A 27,588-nucleotide genomic window follows, 5' to 3' on the forward strand; every position below is an offset into this window, starting at 1 on the left:
TACAAACTGGAAGCTGTTTATTGGTTGCGTGAGAAGCCTATGTACAAAGAAGGCACAAGGGGGGGAGGGTACTCCCCTGCTACAGTACCGTGGAAGGGCAGGGACCGGAGGGGGAGGCCTGCCAGTAGGCAGGGGTTAGGAGAGGTTTTCTGGAACCAGCCCCAACTTCTAGGTTTTCAGGACTCAGCCCATGGGGGAGGCGGCACAGCCAGGTTGGCTCTGAAAGCCAACAATAGCCAAGAATCTCTCACTTCTAGGTCCCCAAGTCATGGTCAGTGGGGGCAGAGTGGGTTCTGGCCAATGGGGCAGGGACAGGGCTACCTCCCTTTTCTACATTCAAGTGTCGCTCTCTCTGTGATCTTGTGGGGGTCTCTCCAGGCCTTCAGAGGCCGGGATGGTAGTGGTGGGTGAGAGGAGGTATCTCCTCTGTATCCTTCCAACATCTCCTTGGCCCAGGACTGGTCCCCTCCTCTGTTGGGGATCCCAGGGCACTCCCAGCACAGCAAGATCAGGCTGTCAAGTGGCTTGTCCATCTTTGTTCCTGCAGCTCACCCCTTGCCAGTGAGGGCTGTGGCTGAGGAGAGAGGCTTTGCAAAGATCCATGGAAGAAAGCCATCCTGAGGACTTTTTTTCCAGTTCATTCTGCTCTTGGGTCTGAGCATGCCAGGCCCTGCAAACGCCTCCTCAGAGCGCCTCAGGCAGGCCCCCTGCTCTCTGGTGCTGCAGCTGGGGACCTGGTGGGGTGCTGTCAGTAGTTTTCATCTCAATAATAGAGTCAGTCCAGTGACTATGGCTCAAGATGGGTCCAGTGTGAATGGGGGAGGTGTCCCCACATTGGAGGCCTTTTGGCTTGGTTTTGGTGCAGGCAGAGGCTGGGACACTCTTGTCCATTCACCATCATGGTGTATGAGCACAGTCCACAAGCAGTGAGACCCATGTGTCCAGGGCACAGGGCTGTGGTGTGCTTGGCACTGCAAGGTCCATGGCCCCAGCCCTCCCATGGGGAGAAGCCCATGGCCAGGTGCCCATGCATGAGCTTTAAGAAGAGCGTGTGCCCGAGCCTGCTGGTGCCAGCCAAAGGCAGTGGCCCCTGTGGACTGTCAGGGGCATAGCTTATGATAAATAGAAGGGGCACTGGAGGAGCAGGGGTGGGGTCAGGGAGGATGTCAGTAGTATCGGTCCCGAGTCTGCCAGCTGGTCACCCAGTGCTTCTTGGTGGGTAGGGTAGTCCCTGGAGGCGGGTAGCGCTCCTCCTCCCGGATCCGCACCGCATGGTACTTGGGCATGATCCGGTAATAGTGCGTCCGCTTAAAGAAGTCACACTGGAGTTGGGGGAGAAGAAGGGTGTCAGTATCCAGCTTTGGAGCCTGTGGGAAGATGTGCCAGCCCTTCCTTCCCTGCCCAGAGGTCCTCACTCTGGACCCCAGCCCAAATGCACACCAGCATCCCACACTGAGACAGGGAGGATGAGGTTCCCCACCCCAGGCCTTGGAGGAGGAGTTGAGGAAAGCAGAGAGGAGGGGGAGGCAGATGGAGACAGAGGAGCACTCGCTGAGATTGCTGATGGAATCGCCAAGAAGGGTGGTGGTCTCCTCTGACCACAGTGTTGGGAGGGGTCAGTTTTTTTACCCCTGAGGGGCTCCCAGGAGGAAAAGTGCTGGTTCCCCGGAGGAAGGACTCTACGAGTCCCCTCCTTCCGTGGAGGTGGGAATGGAGGGGTAGAATCACTCTGGAAATTTGCTTAGTGGGGCCTAGCCTTGGCCTTGACCCTTTTCCAATACTCAGGAAGCAAAGAGGCTGTGGGGAGGGCTTCATGGCTCCCTGTTGAGGTCCTCAGCCCTTGAGGGCTCAGTAGAGAGGCTGGTGAGAGCAGATACCTGGAGCTCTCCCAAGGCATGGAGGGGAGGCACAGAGTGGCCTGCTTTTTGGGGTGGTTCCGGGGACAGAGTGAAGTGCAGAGAAGGCCCATAAAGGAGGAGCAGGTAGGGCAGAGTCAGAGGTCTGAGCCAGCTGTGGGGCTTGGGGAAGAGGGCCCGGAGGCCGCGTTACCCGGGTGGGCTGGGGGCAGGGGGCTGCCCCCCTCAGTAGTCGTCGGTCAGCCTCTCTGTCTCTGACGGCTGGCTCTTCATCTCCGCCTTCTGTCTCTTAGCTTCATACAGGGCGCGAGTGCGGGCTCGCTTGAAGAAGCCGCACTGCGGAGGGGAGGAGGTGGGGAGGGGCCATCAGGGGGAGCTGGGGGTGCCTCACCAGCAGCACTCATGGACTGGGCTTAGGGCTGGGGAGCCTGGATGCCTGGGCCCCAGCCCCAGCTTGGTGGTGTGGCCAGAAGCCAGAGCGCCTGTGTTTCCCTTGACAGCTTGCAGGCTCCCCCATTAACCCAGGCAGGAGCATCCCAGTGGGTGAGGTGGGGACGGGGCGGGGGTGAGACTGGAAGCTGGGGAGAAGGTTGGAGGACAGGGCAGAAGGGTGCGGGTGGGATGGAAGTGAGGCATGGGATGGAGGGAGAGTTGGCGAGGGTTGGCTGGCAGGAAGTTCTGGAGCGGGAGTCCAGGTGGGGGCTGGAGTCCTAACCTTCCACAACAGGAGGATGATCAGCCCCAGCAGCAGCAGCCCGGCACTCACAGCCACAAGCACCAGCCACAGCTCGATCTCAGCTGGCAGCTCCTCCACCAGGTCAGAGTCAATGTCCACGGAGAACTGCAGGGAGTGCGAAGGAGCTCAGCCCTGCGTCCGCTGCCTTAGGCCCCTGCTCTTCCTGTCCCAGCTGGGCCCAGGCCCCCGCTGTTTGACTTACTGCCAGTAGGGGGCACTCAGGGACTGGAAAAAGTTCCTGCTTGCCCACTCTCAACAGCAATTCATCCATCCTCTGGTTTCCCCTGGGTGCAAATCTGGTTTCAAAGGAGAAGCCTCAGATCTGGGAGGCAAGCCTGGAGCCTGGGTTTATGACCCACGCATCCAGGCTTGGGTACCAGCTCTATTTTGAATGAGCTGTGTGACCCTGGGCAAGTAATTTTCCCTCTCTGAATCTCCATTTCATGCTCTCTGCTAAAGGGATCATAATGCCTGCCTCATAGGATAGCAAAGTGACCAAAAGATGAGTTCTGGAACCAGACTACCTGGGGGTTCAAGTCCCAGCTGTGCTATTCACTAGCTGTGTGACCTTGGGCAAATCACTCAACCTCTCTGTAGTTCATCAGTAAATCGGGGATTGTGATAATAATACCTACTTCAAAGGTTGCTAGCGAGGATTAAATATGTTTAATATGAGTAAACTGCTTTGAAAGATACACAGCATGCACTCCATAAATATTTACAAAAAAGCAAAAAATGCTTAACATATAGTATCATTCTTTTTCTTCCCCTACAATGGTGATAAATGTATATGTTATCTATAAATATATTACATTTTAATGTTTAACATAATCAATATACTTGTATATTTTTATAATATAAAATTACATTTCATAAAATTTTTGAATATACATGTTTTTTCTGACTATACATGATTTCTTAATAATTATTTTGATTATCTTTTAAAAATACACATGATATACAGAAAGTTAAAGGCTCCCAGTAATTTTACTCCCTAGAAATAACTATCTTCAACATTGTGGTGAATCTTTTCCCACGTTTTTAATGCATATGTTAAACATATTATACACTTTTTTCTTCCATGTGAATGAGATGTATGTGTACTACATACTTTCTTCTGCAACCTTTCTTTTTCACTTACTATCAGCATCTTTTGATGTCAATTAATAAAGATCAACCTAATCTCTTGATGACTGCATGGTCATTGTAGGAAATATACCATAATTTATTGAACCAATTGCCCACTGAAGAATACTAGATTGTTTCCAATTTTATGCCATATAAACAATGCTTTAAAATATCCCCCATATATTTATGTTCACATTCTTGTCCAATTAGCTCCTTAAGATATGTGATCATGTGCAAGATCGAAGGAAATATGCATTTAAAATTTTAATGGACATTGACAAATTCATCTCCAAAAAGAATCGATCAATTTATACTCCCATCAGTAGCATTTCCTTCTATCTCATCAGCACCAGACAGCGTTATTCTTTTTTAATTCTTCTTGCTGTCATTTTTATTTCTTTACTATTGAGTTGAACATTTGTATTTCACCTGATGTACACTGCCTATTTATCTTCAAGCTGCCCTTTATCTTTACATATTAAAATTTACATCAATACTTTGTCATATAATATATGGTATAAACTTTTTTAAAAAGCACTGTCTCATTTGCCCTTTCAGTTTCCTGGCCATCGCTTCTGCAGTATATTTAAAATTTCATAGTCTAACTTGTCAAATTTTTCCTTTGTGATTTCTGGGCTTAATAAAATAACTCCCTTTCCCCAAAATTAAAGATCATTATTAAATTGTTCTCTGAATTTTCTTCTAGCACATTAGGTTTTATTACCTATATTTGTTTGTATAATCTAACTCATACATATTTTTGTTTATGGTGTGAGACAGAGATTTGTCTTTACTTTCTAAATGTGTTCTCTGAACACTACTTAATAATCTCCCTTTCTCCACTGATTATAAATGCCATCTGTAAAACAAAATAAATTTATATTCCATTCCATTAGTCTTTCTGGCCCTTCCTCCACTTCCTTAATTTATTTTAGGAAATGTACCATTACGTATATAACCAACCCTCCATTCATCTCCTCTGTGTATCTCTTACATATGACCACTTATATCCTTTTCACAACAAATTATTAGCAATTCTGTCATATTTACTCTTCCAGATGTAACTCAGAATCAAGTTTGGGAACCTTTTTTTTTCAAGTTTCCATAGAGATGGAACATCTTTGCAGAAATGTTGTGAGGATCAAATAAACTCAAGCAGAGGTTTTCTCATCCCTGGTTGCTCATTAGAATCACCAGGGTAATGCCAGTACCAGGGTCCCACCTCCACAGACACAGATGTCTTGCTCGAGGGTACAGTCCGGACACCAGAAATCCTCCAGAGGACTCCAAGGTGCTGCCAAGATTGGGCTGCGCATAGCTAGAGTGCGTGAAAGTACTCTGAAGAGCTGCCTGGAGCCCCCACACCCTGGGTGGGGACTGCCGCTTAGCACACTCACTCACCCGCACAGTCTTGTTCTCCATGTTGATGGTCGGAACGCTGCTTCGGAGGAACAGCGTAGCCCAGCTGGCAACCCTGACTCGGTCAAAGTCTCTATAATCCTGAAGGTGGGCAAGAGGTAGGTCAAAGAAGCTGCTGAAGCTCCTCTGAACCTCCCTCTGGGCCCAAAGCAGCCCCCAAAGCACCCCCACCACACAGCATCCTTAAGCAGCACCCCAAAGGATGTGACAGCCAAGACTCTCATACAAATGCACCATCATTCATTCCCTTGTGCATCAGGTCCTGTGACGGATGCGAGGGACAGCAGACACAATGAAGGTCACCATCTAGGTCAGGTCTGTGGGCTAAATCCAGCCCATCACCTGCTTTTGTAAATATTTTTGGCACACAGCCACACCCATTTGTTCACATATTATCTGGGGCAGTTTTCTGATACAATGGCGGGGTTGAGTAGTTGCAACAGAAACCGTACAGCCCACAAAGCTGAAAAGTTTATAATCTAACCAACCATAGAAAAAGTTTGGTTTAGGTGGTGAGCAGGCTGGTGAGTAACTGCAACCCAAAGTAGCTAAGTGGTAAGTGGCATGCGTGGCTTCTGAGAAAGTTCTGTAGGTGCCCAGAGAAGGAGGAGTCATTTTCATCTGGAAACATCAGAAAATACCTCACCGGTGGTGAGACGTCTAAGGGAGACCTTGAAGACTGAACAGGAGTTTACGTGCAGAGGTAACAGAGGGGAAGCTGGCATTCGCGGGGGGCCGGGAGGAATAGCACCGGGAAAGGTGGGGAGGGGGTAGGAGTAACTGACACGAGAGAAGGTCATTTGAGCTGGAGACAAACATTATGTCATATCCACACACAGACACACAAACCAACCCTGACAGATACACAGTGACAGGTACACAACCTGTCATGCATAAAACACGACGCTAACTGATGCACGCGCACGTGGCCTTGCTGTGATCCTGGCCTCACCCTCCCTGTTGTTCTCCCAACCTGAGTGGGTGGCAGTGGAGCCCTCAGACCCAGACACCGACCTCGATGAAAGTACTGTTCCACACTCGTGCCTGCACTGTCACGTTGGTGATGACGGGTGCATCAGGAATGGGGCACTCCAGCCACACACAGCGGGTGCGGTCGCTGCCACAGCTCTGAGGTGGGCAGGGAACATAGGGCATGAGACAGTCTGGGTCTCCAGATTCTCCATGCTTCATCCCTTACTTTCGACTCCTCCCTGGCTCTGTCCCACTCATGGCTGACCCAAAGGGGCCTCACCCCTGCACTCATGCACCCCCTCCACCCCCAACACACATATACACTTATCCATTTAAGGCACATTCTTTAAGTCAAATATATACATGCCAGGGTTACAGATAACATGAAATCTGACCCCTGCTCCTGTGAAGGGGGCCCACTGCCAAATACCCCCTTCCCAACCCTGTCCTACACTGAGTTTTTATTCATGCCAGCTCCCTCCCTCTGGGACACCACTACCTACCTCTCCAGCGAGCTGTCTCGACTTGCTTCCCAGGCCTGTTTCCCTTCTCTTCCGCCAGAGGGCACCCTGCTCTCCCCATGTCTTCCTGCCTCACCCCATTCCCCAGCCCTAATGTCTAAGGCTTTGAGCAGCTATATTGCCCCCAACAGACTGGGGCTCCTGGAGTGTCTCTCCCTTTGGTCCACTGCATTGTCTGTTCCCAAAGGACAAGGGCAGAGGGTTGTCCTCTAAGGGCAGGAGATGAGTCTCCCCACTCTGGGGGCCCCTGAGGGTGGGGCCACGTCACCTCATCAGACCTGGGTCTCCTGGTGAGTAGCATCTATCTCTCTTGATTCATGTGTCCCATGGTGCCCACACTCCCTGTGACAAACCACCAGCCTCTCTAATCCTGGCCACTCACCAGCTGGGTCTCAGACTTGGCTTTTTTGGCAGCAGCCAAGGTGACAGGTGGGAGGTCCTGGTCTCCCCCTGGATCCAGCCGTCGTCGCCTGCGCTGTGGAGATGTCCGCCTGTCCCCAGAGACCTGAAGAGGGAAGAGAAATTTGCTGAAAGGAGTGGGAGCAGCTGTGGAGAGAGGAGGAATAAAGGGCAGAGGGAGAGGCAGGCTCCCAAAGGTGTGCCTGTGGGGGAAGGGAAGACACTGGCTTTTCTGCCTTGCAGCATGCAAATGAGGTGCAATGCCAATGAGATGCAAATGAAAAGTCCCTGATGGTGTCCTTACAGAGAGGGTGAGATTAAGAGGGTTGACAAGGTCTCCAGGTGGTCGGCAGGGCCAGGTCCCATTGCCGTGGACAGTGATCTCCGTGGGGTACAGCAGCCACTTGCCATTGATGACTTCATAGGGCCACTCCAGCCCTAGGACCAGGGTCCCCAGGGCTGCCAGCCCTTCCCCCACTGGGCCCACCTGTGGGCACAAGGAGTGTCATGACCACTGTCTCCTGGAAAACCACCTCCATCTCAACCAACCCTCAACCCTCACATCCTCGGACCCCAAGCCCAGAAAGAAACCCCACATCACCCTTCACAGGAGATCCCTGCCCAGGATCCCAGAGGTCTGCTTACCTGGAACTCATATTTGAGAGGGCTTCCCACATCTTCCACAGTTTTCATGCCAGACTCGCCCATCACTGTCCCCCCAAAGAAGCTTTGTAGCCGGTGACTCACCCTAGAAGTAAGAAAGATGCTGGAGTCATAGGGGACGGGAAGGGCCCTGGAAGAGTGGATGGGCACCAATGTTGGTTAGCCACAGCTCCTTTGACATCAGGCAGACCTGAGATAGATTCCAGCTGTGCCATTTCCTAGCTGTATGGCCTCAAGCATGTCATTTATTCTCTCTGAGCCTGTTTCCTCATCTGTAAAGTGAAGTTAGGAATAGTTGCTGTATAATGGGGCTGTTGGGAGAAATCAAGGAGATGGTGTATATAAAATCCACAGCACAATGCACATGCTGAAATGGTGGGGCCATACCAGTGCCTTAGCCCCAGGGTTGCTGATTCCTCCTCCACTGCTGCCTGCTTTTTACGAGGGGAACAGTAATAACAAGAGTGATGGTGACCAGTGTTGTCAAGGGAGGAGGAACAGGGGAAGCAGAGGCCTGAGGATGCCCGGTGAAGAGAGGTGAGTCAGAGGAGCTTGAGAGACATGTTGGGGACAGGGAGGCCCTAGCTCAGGCACGGCGGCTGGGGTGGGGCAGTACCTACATGCTGAGTGAGGCCTGGAGTGTGTAGTCCACCAGCAGAGGCAGGGTCACGGGCTGCAGGTTGTCCTGGTGACTTGACCTGGAGAGGGAAGGCAGGGGGCAGGGGAGGATCTGTGTCGGCTGAGGCTGGACTGGGGAAGGACCCAGGACACCTCCACCCCGACACGGGCAGGCTTCAGGTCACTCACGTGGAGAGCTGCAGCTGCACCTGGAGTTCCCTCGTGTGCAGGGTCACCCCGATGACCTCGAAGGCGATGAGCAGCTCCATCTGCCATGAGGGTCAGGGAGACCAAGAGGGGCATTTGGGGCCAGGCAGGATGGAGAGAGGCTGAGTACTGTCCTGGGGAGTTGGTTCTCTGGCCTCTACCTCTCTAGCAGTCTCCACTCTCACCATCCCAGCCCCATCCTTTGCTCCCTTCTCACCTTCTTGTCAATGACATCTACACTATGTTTGAGCTATGTGACCTTGAGCAAATTATGGAAATTTTCTATGCCTGTGTTTCCTTTCTGTAAAACAGCACCTACCTCCTCAGAAGATCGTGAGAATTGTGTCATATGAAAGCAGCCAAGTGTTGGGCTTGGTTGGGATGTGGCACATAGTAGGAGCTCAGCTAAACTGGTTTCCTAACCTCCACCTATTCTATCTTTGTGCCTAGCTCCCTAGTGGCCCCATTTTTCTCAGTCTCTGGGTCTCTTGCCCCACCCCTATTGTCTCTCCCTCCCCCACCCCTCGAACCTGATTCTTTGCTTCAGGGAAGCCGGGGAAGCGCCCTGAATAAGGAGCTCATCAGAGCCTGGAGCTACAGAGCTGGGAGGGTGTGGCCAGTGCTCACCCTTTGGTTCCTTTTGAAGGGGTTCCCCAGCTCACAAACGATGGTCTCGTTGGCCTGGCAGGCCCCAGGCTGAGGAAAGAAGATGAATCCGGTCTGAGTGGTCGGAGCAGGGCTTGTCCTGCCCCTCCCCTGTGGCACAGGGTCTGAAGCCCTAGAAGCTTGAAAATGGGTTCCCCCAGCAGCCAAGACGCTACAGTCACTTGAGGAGGTCCAGTCCATAAGGGCTGGGGTGGGGCACCGGGCAAATGACAGCACAGGTAAATGAAATGCATATGAGGATGCAAACAAGCACTGGAGCCCTAATTGGGCTAAGCTGGGTGAAGGGCACTCACGGGGCGCACGGAGGACAGCAGCAGGGCGGGGGGCACCTCCAGGGTAAGCAGAGCCTCGTGGGCATCTTCCCCAGCCCGCTTCCGGCTGGGGGCGTTGGTTACGTTGATGCTCAGGAGCAGTTTCCGGACGTCTCTGCTGTACTGGAGCCTAAGAGGGAGGGGCCCTGGCCTGAGCCCAAAGCCCCGCCCCACGATCCCCCACCCCATCAACTAGGCCCCGCCCCTCCGGCCTACTAAGTGAAGAAAGCCCTTTTTCTGGCTACGAAGACCGGCCTTACACATCCTACCGACCAATTAAATTAGCTCCTCCCCTCAGACTCGCCTCTTCCTGGGGCCCCTCCCCCCAGATCTTCCCCCGCCCCTGGGACCTCCCTGACCAGTAGGGCTCCGTCGCTCAATCCCGTTAGCCGAGGATATTCCGTCCCACTCTTGGCCATTGGGGCGGCCCTGAGCGCACCTGCTCAGCCGCTGCCCCAGCTCAGACTCGAAGGCCGCTTGCATCTGCAAATTGCTGTCGCACTTATTGTCCTGCCCGCACTCCTTCTGGAACTGAACCTGGGGGTGGCCAGAGGCGTGAAGGGCCCATCACGCACGGCGCCCTCGCGCCCCATGGCCCTCCCGGACCCAGGCCCACCCACTTCGGTGTGGTTCTCGAGCGCCTGCGCCTGGTTGAGGACCGGGTAGGCATCGAGGGGCCTCAGGCCCAGCCGGGGCTTGTCGGGCATCCGCAGAGGTAAGGAGTAGTTCATGGAGATGATGATGGGACGGAGTTTGTCGCGGACGTTGTCCTGAGTAAGGAGAGTGAGCTAAGCCCAGCTCTACATTGCCCGCCCCCCACAACTTGAATCCTCACACTATCCTGAACCTCCAGGAGACGCTGAGGCCCCTGCCACCCTGGAGCTCCTCCCAGTAGGCCTGAAAACCCTTTTGTTCAATCATCAAGTTGCCCCCCTTCCTATATCACCTGATCCACAAGCAAGGAGATGGCGCTCCTCCTCCTCAGAGTTCCCTAGGGGAGGGTGGGGGAGCCTCCCTTTATCCCTGGGGTCCCCAAGTTGAGTGCTCCCTTTCAACCCTGATGTCCCAAAGGGGCTGAGCTTGCCCCTCACTCCCGGACCCCATTTCCCCCCAAGGTGAGCTGAGCCAACACTCGCACCACTCACTTTTTCAGAGGCGCTGAGCCTTTTAACCCTATGCCCACCTGAGGGTCTCTCCTCCCCATGCTGGGTGCTGTGCACTAGACCCTCTGCAGGCTTTGGCCTTCCAGGCCAACCTCCCCATCTCTGTCTCTGGGGAGACCCCAGTCCCTCACCCTTACCTGGGGGACTCTACCTCCTCAGGGATTGTGGAGCCCATGTCCTACCCTTGCCCCTCCCTCACCATCAGGAGCAGCTCCAGCGTCTGGCAGCGCATATCTGGCATGGAGAAGAAGCCATGGAAGACAGCTGACTGGCTGAGGGCAAAGCGAAGCCGGGGTGGGCGGCGGTCTCGGTCAGCCTCCAATGTGTAGGCCAGGGCTGGGGGTGGATAGGGTGATCAGCAAGTGACCCAGGCAGTGTGGGCCCCACACCCTGCACCCCAACACTCACTGATGTTTCGCCTGTAGTTGGGGTTCCCAGCACTCTGGTTGTAAGCAAAGCACAGCTCCACCTGCACACTGTTGGGGGGAAGGGACATACAGGAGGACCTGGTCACCATGCGACCCAAATATCCTGGCCCTAGGTCTCATCCTTTGTAGTGGGCAAGAGGAAACCAGGGCCCTTAGAGGTAAAGGCAGGGGCCAAACTGGGGAGTCTGTGAAGCTGGTCTAGGGTATCCCTGGCCCCTTCCTTCCCCACTCCCATTAAAGTTACTCATAGAAAACAGGGTTAGAGGTCACCAAAGGGGAAACTGAGGCCCTGAGAGCAGAACAAGTTGCCTGAAGTCATTAGTCAGTTGGCATCTCAGCCCAGACTTGTGCAGGATCACCAGTCCAGATCTCCTTCCTCTTCCCCACAACCCCACGCTTCCCTACTCTGTCTCCCTTTGCCTACTGATCCAATATCCAAATGACCTTGAGGTCATTACTATGGCAACTGTCACCCTCTTAGCAACTAACACATTTTGAGCACTTAGGGTGTAGAGGGTGCCATGCTAAGAGCTTTTTGTATATATTGATTACAACAACCCTATGAATTGGTTATTATTAACTTTGTTTTATAGGCAAGGAATCTGAGACTCAGAAATTAATAATTTGCCCAAAGTGGCTCTGTCTCTTTCCTCACATCCCTCCGCTTAAGGGTCCCTCTTCCCTTCTCACCTGGGGCCTCACTCCCTGGAGCCCACTCCTACCACTGCAGTGGGCACAGCTGGGATTTAAACCAGGCCATCCAGAGCTCCCTCTCCTAACTACCATATCCTACTGCTGCCCAATTCGTCCATTACCTCTTGCAAGGAAATTTTGCTTTGTAATGAGGTCAGGTAGGGAAGGCAGTGCTTAGCTCAGCGTCAGCCTCCTAATGATGGGATATCAGGAGTTGGAAGGGGAGGGGTTTGGGAGCCAGGGCCCTTCCCGCCTATGGGGATGGAGGAGTGGGTGGGCAGAGCGGGAGCTGGAGTCTCACCAGGAGGTGGCTGTGCAAAGTGCAGGGTCCAGCACAGATGGCCGGGCCACCAAGGTCCTATGGAGGATGTTGATGACAGGCCGTGCCCTATATACAAAACACACAGACATCAGTGCCTCCTGCCTGCCCCAGGCCAGGCAAAGGCCTGGGCCAGGGTTCAGGGTTCAGGCTTGTGTGGACCTGGTGCCAAAGGTGGACAGAGATGGGGCTCCATGCATAAAGAGTTGGAGGAGAGAAAGGCCCCTAACCACTGTCGCCCTGCCTCACCGCAGCAGCACGATGCGGTCTGACAGAGTCCCCACCAGCAGGTCCGGGTAGAAGTTCTCATCCACGTCCATCCGCCCGCTCAGGGAGTAGCCGAAGGTGGCCAAGCCAGGCAGTCCCAACTTCTCCCCGTCGACTACCTGGGGGCAGGGGGAAGCAGTGGGGACAGGCTCTGGGGTGAACTCTGGGGATTGGGGCCAAGGGGGAATAGTGGGGGGCGGGTAGGTGAGGGAAAGGAGGGGAGGCCCCTCTGCCCTTGTCCTTCCATACCTGCTGGGGCTGTCTGAGGAGTCCCCTGGAGCTGCTGTGGTAGATGTACACTTTGCCCAAGCCCTCAAACGGAGCCCCCACAGCAATGTCTAGGGAAGAGAGGCGGGAGGGGTCACCCCAGGTACTAGGACCCTACATATCCCCAACCCTGTGCTCCAGGCCACAGAGCCCAGCTTGGAATTGACCTCATCCTGCCAGGCATTGCCCAGAGCGCTGTGACTCTGTATTAAAACTGGGATCATGGTGAGCTTAACTGCCTACTTTTAAATGTAGAAAAGTAGGTTCAGGAGAAGCAATGACTTACCTGAAGTCACACAGCAAGACAATGTCACAAGCAGACCTAAACTCCAGATTCATGACTGCCGACCTGGTGTCTGTTTTCCCTTATTACAGTACCTTCCAGCTTCCCCACTAGCCGCCCCTCCAGACACCTGGTTCTCCTAATGATGATTACCAGCAGGGTCACAAAAGGAGGTGTTCCCCATGAGTAACTTTTGCCAGGTAGTCATCATACACTCATCTTATTTAATCCTTGCCAGAGTACTGGGGGTAGATACTGCTGTCCCCACTTTATAGATGAGGAAACCAGACTCAGAAAACCCAAAGCCACAGAGTTAATGAGTAGGGAAGAGGGTAGTTGAGTCCACGTCTGTCTAACATCAGCAGCTGGAATTTTAGCAACAATACTGTAACTTGTTAAAATGTCAAGACTTTAAAAGTCTAACCATTATTTCCACAAACGAACCTCAACTGTTTTATTATCTTCTTAAATTTCACTGGATTCTTTCTGGTTTGCTGCCTTGGATCTGATAAGGAGTAGGTGACCAACCAGAAAAGCCAACCTTGCTAGAAAAGGAAGAGGACTTAGGTTCTGAGTGGAAACCGGGTAACTCTTCTATCAGCAAATGCCTGGGCTTGGTTAACAGAACTTTCTGGCACCTATTTTGGCTCTTTAGAGGCTCCTCTGCCTTCCTTTTGGTTCTTAGCTATATTCTGGGAAATTGAGCTTGTCAGAGAAGTGGCTTCCAGAATCACCAGGTGCTTCCACGGCAACTAGGCTCAACTTCTTGGTCTGCCCCCCTCCCTGATGCCCCAGGTCTGACTGGTCTCCAAGTCCTACAGAATGCTGGGGATATCTCCTATATCTGGGACTCCCACCTGGTCCCAGCTCTTAACATCCCACACTTGATAGACTACATTCTTGATGTTAATGCCCCCAGCCTTGCTCTCCCCAATCCACCCCACACCTCCCTCCAGATTCATCTTTTAAGGTACCAAGCTGTCTTATCACATCCCTGGCCCCAAAACCTTCTCTGGACACCCCTCTATCATTACCCAGATTTAGAGCCCTGGTTTCTCTGTCCCGTTTTCATGGCATCCACCCCATCCCCACACTACTTCTCCAGCCTCATCTCTGATATGAACACCCCACACCCACTAGATTTGGGCACATTAAGTGAGTATCTCATGTTCATGTTGCACCCCTTCTGTTCCCCTCCATTGTGCACTGAGCCCAGCCTTCAATGCCCAGCAGTATGTGCACCCCTCCAGGAGGTCCACCAAGCTTCTCTGGTAGGTCCCTCTGCACGTCCTCTCTCAAGTACTCCTGTGAGCTCCCCAGGCCTGGGCCCCATCCCATCTCCTCTTCAGGCCCTGTTAAGCCTGGTATGCAGCTGGCACTCAGTCAGTGGGTGTGCTGGGGCAGGAGTGCTGGCTCATACCCTGGAATCCATCCTGGTTGATGTCACCAATGCTGGCCACAGAGAAGCCAAAGGCGGAGTGACTGGGGCCGTGAAGAAGGAGGGAAGGGAGAGCAGGGAAGGAGGCCCCCGCCTCATTCATGAAGACATAGATGGCACCCCCTACCTCCTCTTTCCGCTCAAAGTAGTAGGGGGCACCCACCAGAAGGTCTTGCCACCTGCACAGGAGAGAAGAAGGGGGAAACAGGAGTGTGGGGTCAGTCCCCAGTATGCAGCATAAATCTTGTGTAGTGCCAGGGCACACAGCTGTAGAAATGGTATCACTGGTCATTGGAAGGACATGGAAATGCCAACATGACCCATCTAATTAAAAACACATGTCACAGAGAAACCATGCAGACACAGATCACATCCCAACAGCCCACCTCCACTACAGCCATGCAGATGACAGGCATAGACAAGGAGATGCAGATGTTGTGCAATTGATATGCAAATACCCAGAATCCCCATAAAGTCTGATTGCAAATCAACACACAAAATTGACTTGCAAATCCCTGCAAACAGCATGTAAACAAATGATAATTTCAAACCTGCATTTCTCTGCCCTGGTTTGGGCAAGCCTGCCCCCTTGCCATTCTCCCCAGCCCCAGATAACATCCCTGGATTCTCACCCATCATTGTTCAGGTCTGCCAGGGCAATGGCGCTGCCAAAATAGGCGCCCACCTGCGTGCCCTCCAGCACCTGTTTCCTCCTCAGGTCTCCACCTGCCTCCTGGCTCAGCAAGAAGACAGCGCCCTTATGTTGGTGCCGTGGGGCCCCTGTCACAATGGTGATGTCCGTGGGGTGCAGGATGTTGCTGCCTACCTGCACCGTGTACCCTGGGGTGGGGGGAAGGTGGTCAATCAAGGCCCAGTAAACCTTGTCCCCTTATACTCTTGACCCAGCCCCCAGCTCCCCCCCCATTACTTTCTATTCCTCTACATTGGGCAAGAAAGTAGACCCTGGATGCCCAGTCCCCAGTCCTGCCTACACACTGGACCGTGAGTTCCATGAGGTGGGGACTTTGCATCGTGGGATGCTCAGAACAGAACTGGCATACAGGTGGTACTCAGTAAGTGTGTGCTAGTTGAATTAAATGTCACCAGTCACATTGTACCCTGGCCTCACTCTTCCACCAGGCACTGAAGGTGGGAGGGCCAGCATGCCAGGGACCAAGCCTCCTTCTTTCTCTACCACCCAATGAGCTCCCACAACTGGACTCACCAATGTAGAGGTTCCCTTGTTTCTCTGGTTCCTTATAGCTATATTCAGATAAATCCCAGTCCTTCCGCTGAATCATGTAGCTGTTTCCTTCCCAAAGATTTGGGGAGGGGAAAATGGGGAGTATAAATCACCGTTCCTTTCCTCCACCATGTCTAGCCCCAACCAGCTAAGGATATTAATAACCCCTTTTATTTGTGAGCACTTTTCCATTTGTAAATCATTTCCTCTTTAACAATTCTGGGAGGTTATTAACAATTCTAGGAGAATGACAACCCCATTTTGCAGCTGAGAAAAATGAGGCTCAGGGATGAGGAGCAAGTTGTAGACACAGGGCTGGAAGCCAGTCATCCAGACTCCTGGATACAAGATGACATTTCTCCCAGTCTGGACACTGAGGCCAGACTCCATGTCATTATTTCCTGCTGGTTCTGCCCCTAAACTCGGGCTGCCTACCTGACCCCTACTCCGTGGGGATGCTGCTGGACAGTACCTGTCTCCCTGCCAAAGTTCTAAAGGCCCAGGGGGAGGCAGGCAGGACCAGAGAAACCAGCAGAGGCCTCGGCCTCAGGAGAGCCCAGAGCCGTATCTATGCCCTGGGCTACCTCTTAGTCAAGAGCAGGAGATTCGGGGTTCCCATTGCCTGTTGATTCTGCCATAAGGGTGCAGTAAGGGGAGAGGGGTCACTGTTACAGCAGCCTATATGGTAGGGAGGCAGAGATGGTGGGGTTGTGAGCCACCAGACACTTGAGAGGCAGTGTGCAGCATGGTAGGTACAAGTGTGCAACTACCGTCTAACAAGAAATACTCTGCAGCCCCCCTAAAAGATTGCCCTATATGTAGTGACATACACTGGACATGAAAAATGTCCAATTTATTGATAAAAGAGAAAGAAGCAGAACAGCAGGGATTTTGTTTCTGCATATATGTTTTTAAGGGTACCTGTATATTCTAAAATAGGTCTGGATGGAGGAGCCCAGGACTTAGCAATACACACTGGAGATGGAACCAGGAAGGTGGGTGGGAGAGGAGGGGGGCTTTTACTCTTTGAGCATGTTTTGTATTAAAAGTTCTTAAATGGTTAAAGTGGGATCAGATGGATCTGCATTCCAGTTCAGATTTCATAACTTAACTATTAGCCTTGGGCAATTTAATACTTCTCTGAGGCTTAGTATTCTGTAAAATGGGTATAGTATTTGCCTCATAAGAGTATCTTAAGATTAATGAAGGTAATATGCTTAAAGCCTCTGGCATATAGTAGGTACTTTAATATAGTAGCGGTCATGATGGTTCCTAATATTGGCAAATGGGGTCCTGTGTCTTCTGCTCTCTAGCGTGGAGGGTCTGGACTGACTGTCCCGGGGGTTAAGTGGGAGTGGGTAGTCTCAGGTCCTCCCCATCCCCAAGGGTCCCTACCTTTCCAGTTGTAGGCACCAGGAGCACCGAAGTACACAGTGTTCTGGGTGAAGCCGCCGCTGGTGCCCAGCTGGCACATGCCTGTCTGCAGGTAGTTGGTGTTGCTATTACACATCTCGTTGTGGTAGGTCTGCCAGTCATCAGTGGGGTCCAGCTCTAGGTCGTTGCCCCGCACGTAGCACTTGCCCACCATGCGCCGCTGGTCCTCCAAACCTGACCACAGCACCTGGGTGTAGCGGTGGGCACAGACCTGGGGATACCCCCCCCCCACCGCAACACTCAGAGCCTGAGCCTGCAGCAGGAGCCCAGGCCAGCTGTCTCCTTGGCCCTGTGTACCTCTGGCGTTGTGGGAGAGGAGCTGAAAGAGCTCTCTAGGCTTTTCTTTCTTTCCACAGTGATGCCTGGACCTGCATGTCCTTTCCAGAATTCAGAAATCTGCTCTGAATACTCTGGGAATACTTTCTGGAAGGCCAAGAAGGTACAAGATTTGAGAGCAGCGTGGCAAAACAAAAAGGGGAGAGGATGAGGGAATGTGGGGTCCAGGTTCTTGGGTCTAACAGGAGCGGGATACAGAGCAGTTTAGGAAACCTGCTTCTCTGCTGCCCTCTTGGTGAAAAGACCATTATTAAGATAACAATGATAGCAGCAACTAACACTTAGTGGGTGCATACTGTGTGCCAGGCAGGAGTCTAAGCTCTTCACACATTAACCCTTTTAAGCCTCCTAACAACCGGAATAGGAACCATTATTTTCCTCATTTGAGATAAGGAAATTGAGGCACAGAGAATGAAGTCTGACTAATAGCTCACATCTAGAGAGAGACAGAGACCATTCAGACCAAGACTCTTGGGCTCTGGAGTCTGAGTTCTTAAGCACAAGGCTTCTCCGCCTCTCTCGCAGCTTCTCCTGGCACTGGAGATGCTCGAAAAATAGTTACTGGGCAAATCAATCAGAATTGGGTGTTTGTAAAACAGCCAGGGGCCAGGTAAAACCCCAAACTAGGCCCAGCTCTTGTTTGCTTGCTTTTTATGCCCCCTTCCAGCTGTGAGCTCCATTAGCAGCAGCCTGAGTGTGTCGTCAGCCACTGCCAAGTTTCTAGTGCTAGCAAAGTATGGGGCACACAGTGGGTGCTCACTTAAAATTTGTTGAATGAACAGATGGGTAAGCGGACAACTGCTGGAGCACCCAGGATCTAGAACCACCTTAAATGAAATCCCAGACCCATACCATGCATAACAGGAGGCCAGAAAAGGTGTTTCAGTGAATGGATGTAAACTCAGAACTTAAAGCAATGTTCAAAGGTGACACAAATCACAACAGTGATGATTACGGGAGTGATGATTGATTGGAAGGGGGCACACTTTCTGGAGTGGTGTAAATATGCTATTTCTTTAAGGGTGTTGGTTACACAGGTGTATTATTTGTCAAAACTCATTGAAACGTAAAATTTGTGTATTTTGCTATATGTAAATTTCACATCAATTTAAAAATGAAAATAATTGTCTGTCTGGGATTCAGAAATTAAGAACCGCCCCCCAGGGGCCAGCAGTGAAGAATGCAGACAGGAGGTGACAGCTAATAGCAGAGAGTGGCTCCTAAACCCAGCGGGTGAGCTGGGGTTAGTCAGCAGGGCTGCACCTCTTCCGTGGCCAGCCTCCCGGGAGGGAGTGCACCCGGCCCACAGTGCCCCAGGCCCTCTCTGCCCTTTCCTTCTCGCAGTTCCCTCAGCTTGTTCCCACGAAGTCCTTTGCACCCCGGGGGAAGGGGGAGGGAGAGGGAGGAAGTGGGTGACTCAGACAGGACCCAGGCCATGCCCAGCCTTGGGACAGCGCCAGACCTTCCCCCTCCCCCAATGCCATCAGTGCAGGATCAAGGGACCCCCCGCCCCTAGCGACATATACTATGCAAACACAGCTTCAGCAATGGATGTTTGCAAGGTCTCAGCTCATGCACTGAGGACCCTTCTGCAGCCCTCTGCCTCCCTTCTCAGCTCCTGGGAGATGGAGATGGCTGCAGAGGGAGAGCTGACAGCCAGTGCCCACTTACCAGGACTCTGCCCGCAGGGCCCTGGCTGGCCACAGTCACCCCGAGCCACATGTCCTCAATAATGTGATGGTCAGGGTCACCTGTGGGCATGGGAGGGGCCATGAGCCAGGGCACCCAATACTCCCAGTACAGAGTGCCTCCAGTGGGCAGGGGATGGTCCCTCGTGGACCCTCCACTCCAGCAGGGCAGCTCTCCTACACCCTTTTCTCAGCCCACCGACAGTCTAAACTCCGTGAATCCCTATGGTCCCACTCTCCTTCAGGCCTCCCTCTTGCCAGCTGGAGAGGAAGTGACTAGAAACTGCCCAGGCAAGCCTAATAGCTCCTGCAGGTCATTCTCCCTGTGCTACCCACTCCACCAGGACCCCACACTGATCCCCAGCAACTTTCCCTCACTTTTCTCTGTGATGTCCATCCGCTGACAGTCATTCTTGTGGGCAGTGAGTGGGCACAGGTAAACAGCACCAGTCCGGTTGGTATAGCCATCAGGAACGGCGAGGTCCTGGGGGGCACCAGCCAGAAGCCTGGGGGCAAGGAGGTAGGTGGACCCAGGCTCAGACTCCCCAAAGCCCACTTCAAACAGCTTGCTGTTCAACATCTGGTATGTGCCAGGCTTTGTGCCAGGCTCTGGGTTTGGAAGATGAATGGATCCCAGCCCCTGCCCTCTAGGAGTGTGGGGGAAGGCAGGCAAGACAGACATCTCGGTAAGTGCCTCGTGAGAGGAAAGCAGGGAGCAAACCAGCCCAGATTCGGTGTGGGGAGCAGTCAGGGACCCAGGCTGAGTCTGAGGGTGATGACCAGGGCTCACCAGGTGAAGAAGGGCACTTCCAGCAGGGGCACAGTATGTGCGAGGGCCAGGAAGCATGGGCAAGCAGGTGACTCGGGGATCTGCAAGGCCCTCCGTACAGCTGGAGGCCCCAAGCACAGGAAGGGACAAGAGGGCAAATGGGGGAGGGCAGCCAAGGGAAGACTTCTAGCAAGGGAGCGAAGTGGTTAGACCTGGGTTTTGGGAGGAATGCTTTGGCTTTGAGATGAAGATAGACCAGAAGAGAGCAAGAATCCAGAGCATAGTGTCCAACTTCTGGAAGACCCAAGGGATGACATGTGAAGGGTGGGGGGCAGGATGTGTTGTGGGAGGCCTGGATCCTTCCTCTCTAAGCCATCTGAGTACTTAGATCCAGGGGCCAGCATTGAAGAATGGGCAGGAGGTGACAGGGGGGCCCCCAAGCCAGAGCTGGGGGAGCTGGGGTCAGCAGGGCCCTTAAATGACCTGGGTGATGTCTATGCCCCACCTCATCTCACCACCTCCAGCCAGGAAAACCAGGTGTGGTAGATGGGGGCGGGCGGTGGGGGCTGGGTACCTGACCTCTGGACAGTATAGTCCCAGGGCAGAGTTCTTGGTGGGCGGGCATGAGAGTGGGGATAGATTAAGACTATCACCTTGCCCCAAGTTTTCCCAGAACCCATTTTTAGGGACACCGACTGCAAGTCCCTGCAAGGGTTCTTATTACCCTGATAACCCGTTCCATACCAGAGAGGGGGTTAGAGGCATGGGAGGGAGGTCATCAGCCTTGAACAAGGATCTGAAAAGACAGTCCTTGGACCACTAGCATCAGAAATCCCTGGGATATTTGTTAAAAAGACAAATTCCTCAGCCCATTACAGGCCATGTGAATTGAATCTAGCGGTGGAGCCCTGGAACTTTCATATTTAATCCCAAATATTGTACACCCCAGTTTGAGAACCCAGCTCTACCACCCCTTGCCCTCCCCACATCATCTCCCTGCAGCCTTTGGACTCTGCCAGGACCGCCTCCCTGATCCTTATGGACACAGGATCCTGGGTGGCAGGCATCTCCAAGGCACCCTTCCATCTGGCCCAGCAACGCTATCACCCTGAGGCTTCCGGCTCAGAACTCAGGCTCTGGGCTCCCTGCCAGAGTCTGGAAGTGCAGAGCAACGCCCCACCTGTGCTCTCGCCTGGGACCTGGGAGTGAGGGTTTTCAGAGTGAGCAGGGCAGGGCCTGGGCATGCTGGGGCCTGGGGATGCCTCCGCCCACTGGACGTCAGGAATGCACTGCCTGGGGGAGCCGGGGAAGAAGGTGGGACCTCTGCCTGTACCTCCTATCTCAGCTCAGACCTCACCCTGGGGAAGTGCTCCTGGGGGTAGGGGTGCAGCTTCTGTGAGCGGAGCAGCGCTAGGAGTGCGGCAGGAAGGCTGGCAGGGAGCCAGTGTGACAGGCAGGCCCAGTTAGTCACCTTCTGTCTGGGCTGGGGAGGGTGCCTGGTGAGTCTGCTGCCTAACCACCAGTGGACATCGGCCCCTGGCATGCCTGACAGGTGAAAGTGGGAAGCCACAGCCCTGGGAAAGGAGTATCTCAGCCTGGGAGCCTAAGGGCCTGATTCTAAGGTTTGTTCTGCCTCAAGGGGCAATTTCCTTTCCCTCTCTGAGCTGTGAGTGTGTCATCTGTAAAACAGGGACAGCAGCTGTCCCATCAAACTCCAGGGTTTTGGGGGGAACAAATGGGTTTGTTCTTGAAAGGGCTTTCTCACTATGAAGCCATTGTTAACATGAGCACTGTCATTCTGATATATTGGTGGCACCAGGACCAGCCCTGCCACTCCCGCAGGCCTCCCTCCAAGCACCCAGGAATTTCTACCCAACCAGGTGAGGGAACCTGGAGCAGAGGGCAAATAGCAGATTAGCTCAGTGGTTTAGAGGGAGCAGAGGATGGGATATAAGCAGCACTTCCATGGCCTAAGGATACCAGGCAATCACTAAAGTGGGGGAGGGGATCGGTAGAGTCATTCTAGGGTAGGAACTCAGATTTGGCTGGAGGTGGAGGAGGCTGGGGGTTGGCTACAATGATTTTGAAAGGGTGGGTCCAAGTGTTAGTGGGTGAGGAGCAGCGCAGGTTGCATTCCAGGGCTTGCAATGCAATGGAAATGTTACTATTCCCACTGCTGCCCAGCCCAAGTTGTGGAGGCAGGAGGTGGCTGAGGAGCAGAGTGGCCACGCCTCCTAGCCTGCTTATGTCAGAGAGCTGAGGGACCCCTCTTCTTAGCCTCCCGTGGGGTACTGAGCAGGCAGAGCTGGGCATGAATGGCAACTGGATTGAAATAAATCCCCTTACCATCTATACACCCTTGGCCCTTACCCGGCACCAGACTTGTGCCCATCGATGGACAGGGGGCAGGGCCAGTGCCCTAATCCCAGCCCCACATCCCAGGTCCTTCCCTCCTCAGAGATTCCACAGGGAGCACACCCCCCCCCACCCAGAGTATTTTTAGCTCCTACTTGGCTTGCTTAGCGGCCCTTTAAGGCCCTCTGGCTCTCAGCCTGGATCCAACGGGTCTATAGCCAGAGGACTGGGAGTGGGTATGCAGAGTGGGGAAGCTGGGTGTGCAGAGGGTCAGGTCCAGCTTCCTCCAGCCACAGCCCAGAGTGGGAGAGACCTTACTGGTATGCAAATGAAATGTAAAATATATGCAAATGAGCACCTCTGCTGCCTACTTTGGGTCTGGTCCAGATCAGAGCCCACAAGCTGACCCCTCCCAGACCACCCCTGAGCCCACCCTCTCAGCAGCAGTCAGGAAGAGGCTAGATGGGAGGCTTTGTCTAGTTCTTGGCCAAGAAAAAGAGGAGACTGGACCTCTCCTCTCCTGGAGTCAGGCTGGGCTTGGGGAGCAGGGAGCCCCTCCCGCAGGTAGGGGGATAAGTAAAATGGCCTCTCAAGGGCTTTCAAACAGCTGCCTCCCCACCCTCTCCTTTAGGCTCCAGCCTGAAAGCCTCTCCAGGCCCCTGGGGAACCTCCTGAACTCCGAGTTCCAGGAAAGCACTTCCTCACCCCTGCCCCTTCACTCTTCCCAGGGCAGTTCAAAGCTAATAGAACAGCGGAGTAGAAAGCAGTAGAATAGGAGGAGGCTGAGGAATGGGGCCCAGAAGCATTCAAGGCACTAGGTTGGTTCACCCCAAAGAGAAAGGGTGGCACTGGAGTGAAGTGATGCTCAGAGAAGCAGCCTGTAAGATCCAACTTCCCAGACACCTCATCTGAGGGAGGCTCTGGGGTGACTCCAAGTGGTAAGATTTCCGTTATCTTGGAGGGGCCAGAGGGGCCAGCATGCAGGCCAGCAGGCCTCCACACAGTACTCCTCAGGTTTCCCCTCCATGGCAGGCCAGGAAGCAGCATGTGGTGGGGGCCCACTCCAGCTCCGAGCCCAGGGGGGCGGGGTGGGCAGCTCTCAGATGCCTGCATCCCAGCTCTGCGCCTATCCTGCTGCCTAAATTAGCCATCTCCCCAGAGGCTGCTCCTGTGGTAGCTGAAACTGCAGCCTTCTGTCCTCCCCCTACTTCTCCTTACGCTGCCCCCCCCAGCCCCCCTCCCCTCGGGTGACTCAGCCCTCGAACCAGAGCAACAAGCTGAAGAAAGCGGGAGAATGAGCGGGGAAAGGAGAAAGAGGCCTTGGCCCAAGCCTCGGATAAAAAAAGAACAAGGCTGTTTTTCTCATTTCTTTTCCCTCTCCCGGCTCCTTAGTCTTTTTTCCATATTTGAACCCTTTGGGCATTCATGTCTTCTAATCTCAATTCCTCCTGTGGCAACAGACATCTTCCTGCGTTGTTTAGCCCTGACCAAGCCCCTTTCAATTCTTATTCTACAAGATCAGGCTCTCCCTTACCTCCAGCCCAGTTTAAAGCTCCTAGGCCTGGACTGGTCATTGGAGGAAGCAGAGGAAAAGGACGCTACACATGCAGGCTGTCTGCCTGCAGCCACATCTATGCCAGTTCCCTCTGGCACAAGCCTCGGAGGCTGCCAGGCACCCACCCTGCCCAGGGAAACATGTTTTAGAAGAGCATAGCATGTAAGCCTCATTCCTGCCTACCTCAGGCATGAGCTCATCTTCCAAGAGCTGCAGCCACCCCGCCCCAGGCTCCCCAGACACCTTATTTCCAGGCTAGGGTGAAAGAGAGAGCTCCAGAGGTATCTCCCATAGCCTGCAAGGACAGGCCAGACCAGGCCACCAGGATTCCCAGGAGGGAATGCCAGAGCAGGTGCTGGGGGCCAGGGATGGGGTCAGTTACCATTACTCAGAGAACAGCCCCTTTGCTTCCCCAAGGGTCCTGGTCCATCTCAACAAAAAGCCCAAAGCACCTTGGTCCTCTGCCCTCATCTCCAGAGACTGGAAAATTGGGACCTGGGTTGGGGTGAGCCTCCAATGTTATGGGCAGGGAACCCCAGTCCAGAGATGAATGTGATGGGGGAACAAAAGGGATCTACCCTTGGGTTTTTAACCACTTCTGGAATAGGCCTTATTTGAGAATATGATGACAGCTCTATTCTCCCCTCCTGCCACCCTAGGAAAATACACAAGCACACATGATTTTGCATATATCTTCAGGAGTCCCTGCATCTCCTGAAAACTATGAACCCCAGACTAAGAGTTTGTTCAGGACCACGAGCCCTTTCCCCTTTTCAAAGGGATTTGGAAGCTAACAGAATACAAGACCAAAATTTGTTTGCTGGTTCCCCTGAGCCATGCACTCAGGCAGCTGTTCACATCTGGCTACAAGGCTGGCTGCAGCTAAGCCCAGCTGGCCCAGCTGGCTCTCCCAAAGGGCCAAGGGGCAGAATTCATTGAGATGAGATGAGCCAAGATAGAGAACCACCCCTGGGAAAGACAGAGGGTACCCGATAAAGTGACACAGAACACTGTATAGAACTACCTGCCTTTCTGAGGCTCATTAGTTTTAGATTCTTCTGGGCCCTAGGCAGGTCTAATATCATCTCTAGCTACCCAGGAAAAAAAATAGAATTCTTCTGCTTTGCCGTCTTGCGCAAGGCGCAAGGCCCATGGGTAGGGAGGGGGCATCCGGATCCTGGCTCTGGCACAAGAACCTGCAGTTGCTCCTTGAAGAAGTAGGCTTATACACAGTGTTTTGTACAGATTACCCCACTAGGGCCCCAATATCACCCCATGAAGAAGGAGTGTTGTTCCCCTCCCCCTGACATTTGAGGAAATTAAAATTCAGATATTAGTGAGAGATCCAAGATGGCAAACTGGCAATGGGACTCAGGGTCTCTCCTTGCTTCACATCGCCAAGTTGCCTCTTACAGGCCAACAGGGGCAGGAAGGAGCCTCTAGATCCAGGTCCAAACCTACCTTGGGGAAAACTGGTCCAGAGAAGGGAAATGTCTTGCTCAAGGTCTCATAGCAGAGGGTGTGTGTGTGGGTGTTAGAGTCCATTATTTATTCCAGCTTTCCATTATTTACTCTTGCTTTTCTGATCTTCTCTTTATACTATGTTGCCTTATATCATGGGATCCAGCATTAAAAATCTGATACTCTTTGGGATTGGGGCAGAGAATACCAATATAGAAACTTGTGCTGATAGTTACATAGGGTCTCAAAAAGATGGAGACTTGGCCATGGCCAGACCACAGCTGCTGAGGCTGGGCCGGGAAGGGTGTGGTAGCCCTCGCCTCTGCAGAAGCTAGATGTTATTGAGGCCAAGTAGGCAGGTAGACTGGGCAGTGGCTGAGCCAGCAAGGCAGGGGCCAAGGCTGGGGCAGAGTTTGGACTTTGGACATTCCAAGCTTCTTCATATTTCTTCAGGCCCCAGCCCGAGTTGGGAAAGCTTTCAACATACCCCATATCTGACCATATGCTCTTGCTCAGTGGGGCTAGACACCAGGTAGGGGCAGATGTCTGATAAGACACCCAGCCCAAAGAGATAGATGGGGCCTTCATGACCTGTCTAACCCCATCCTCCTGGGGCAGCCTCACTTTTCCCAGCTGCCCTCTTCCCCCAATTGCCAACCTCAACACACTGACTCCATGAAGAAACCTCTAAGACTGGACATGCCATATACATGAGTGTACATGGTGGGAGTGGGAGGATTGGGGGGGTACACAAGCAGCTGGATGCAATCTCCTTCCCCTCTCTCCCCTATGCCTAGATCTTCCCCCTCATTCTCATTGCAGCTGTTGGGAAGAACAGAAGAGAAAACCACCATCTCCCTCTTCAAACCAAAACAAACACACTCAGGGCTGAAGATTCAACATGAATCTGTGGAATGCAGGGAAGATGTCTGGTGGGAGGGAGTCACTGCTTGTGGGGATGGGGGGCACAGGAGACAAGCAGGAGTTGGGATAGCCCCTCTCCTACTCCTCCCTCCTCAAGAGGTCAGAGTGAGTGCCAGGAGCTCCAATCACCCAGACTCAACCAGTCACCTCACCCTCCAAATGCCAAGCAATGGTTAGAAGGCCCTCCAGACTGGTTCTGCAGAGGGTGTGGCTGGCATGGCCGCAGACACCCGCATTGTAAAAGGTTCATGGGGGGGCAGGAAATGCGGATGCTTGTAAGTTTTCCCCAGCAAAGGGGGAAAGGGGCTCCACTAGGTGTTTTATCTTGCAGTTTTACCCGTTCTCAGTCCTGGAGAGAAGAGGCATTGTGTGCACTAGGTACCGGTTCACAGAAGGGAAGGGGCCACAGAAACGGGATCCCCTGCTTCCGCTATCAAGAGGTTTAAAGAGCTGAGGGGCTGTGTCTAGACGGGTTCTGGCCAGGTCAGCACTTGCCAACGATTACTGCCCCCACCCCGTCCCACACCCAATCTCTCCACTTCCCGCCAAGCCTCGGCAGCAGGACCAAGTCCCCGCCCCCTTAATCCTCCCTCACGAGAGCCGGCGGCCTGCGGGTCTGGGAGCCAGCGGGCCTGGGGCGCGCTCAGCAGCGGATCCGCACCCTGCACGCACACACACTCCTCCCACCCCACCCTCGACAGCTTCACTTACAGGTAGCGCTGCTGCCGCTCCGTCTGCCGATGGAGGGCGACCGAGTAGCCGAAGAGGCTGCCCGGGTTCTCGGCCTCCTTCACTACCAGGAATCGGGTGTCCAGGTTGAAGGCGGAGGCGGCGCGGCCGCTGGCGGCCACCATCAAAGCAAGCGCACAGAGCATCGGGCGCGGGACTCGGGCGGCGCGGCGGGGGCCGGGGCCCATGGCTGTGAGCCGGGCTGGGGGCCGGGCGTGAGCGCGTGAGGGTGTGGAGCTGGGGGCAAGGACCTGTTCACCTGCTCCGCGCGCCACCGGAGAACGCTCGGGCCGGCGGTGTCGCTGAGCCCCGCGGCGCTGGTCAGTGTCGGGCCCGCAGCCCTGGCCGTTTCACATCCGCTCAGGATCTGCTCTCAGATTCCCCTCCCAGGTCTGCGGGTCTGTTCTCCCGCCGGCCCAGCCGCCGGGTCACCGCCCCCAGTGCCCGGCACCCTGCCCCCGCTCGTCCCGGCCGCGACCCCTTGGCCGCACTGTCGCCTTCGATCCCGGCTGGGCGGCGGATCTGGGCAGGCCGACCGGTCGGCCGCAAGGAAGACGGGAGGGAAGCGCTCCCCAGCCCCCGCGCGCGCCCCGCCTCCCCGCGCCCAGCCCCGCACCTCCCCACCTTGCGAGCCCAGCCCGGGCTCCGCTTTCCTTCCGGGGAAAGAGAAAAGGTCCTGGCTCCGCCACCGCCTCTTAAAGGGGCAGCACTGCCCCTCCCTCATCTTCTCCAACCCGGCT

The 27,588-nt window shown here is 53.8% G+C and overlaps 1 protein-coding gene across 2 annotated transcripts; it reads right to left on the reverse strand.

Moving 5' to 3' along the window:
• Nucleotides 1-27,573, reverse strand: ITGA3 (integrin subunit alpha 3). 2 transcript variants are annotated; one of them, XM_036879660.2, is made up of 27 exons: nt 27,473-27,573; nt 26,831-27,050; nt 19,434-19,561; nt 19,039-19,118; nt 16,993-17,242; nt 15,580-15,666; nt 14,987-15,194; nt 14,337-14,533; nt 12,616-12,704; nt 12,349-12,485; nt 12,082-12,168; nt 11,068-11,135; nt 10,859-10,995; nt 10,117-10,266; nt 9,936-10,033; nt 9,479-9,626; nt 9,147-9,215; nt 8,502-8,581; nt 8,315-8,392; nt 7,677-7,779; nt 7,336-7,518; nt 7,015-7,137; nt 6,154-6,267; nt 5,122-5,220; nt 2,572-2,697; nt 2,050-2,192; nt 1-1,322 (listed from the first exon to the last, which is right to left on the reverse strand). In XM_036879660.2, exons 1-26 carry the CDS (start codon nt 27,570-27,572, stop codon nt 2,082-2,084), a joined length of 3,270 nt encoding a protein of 1,089 aa, XP_036735555.2. In that variant the 5' UTR covers nt 27,573; the 3' UTR covers nt 1-1,322; nt 2,050-2,081. The 2 variants fall into 2 exon arrangements, with proteins under 2 accessions (XP_036735555.2, XP_057357351.1); XM_057501368.1 differs by having other exon boundaries at nt 26,831-27,107; nt 27,473-27,563.
• Nucleotides 27,574-27,588: the final 15 nt, after the last annotated feature.

The sequence above is a fragment of the Manis pentadactyla genome, chromosome 4 (assembly GCF_030020395.1).
Source record: "Manis pentadactyla isolate mManPen7 chromosome 4, mManPen7.hap1, whole genome shotgun sequence".
In the NCBI taxonomy this organism is placed as follows: domain Eukaryota; kingdom Metazoa; phylum Chordata; class Mammalia; order Pholidota; family Manidae; genus Manis; species Manis pentadactyla.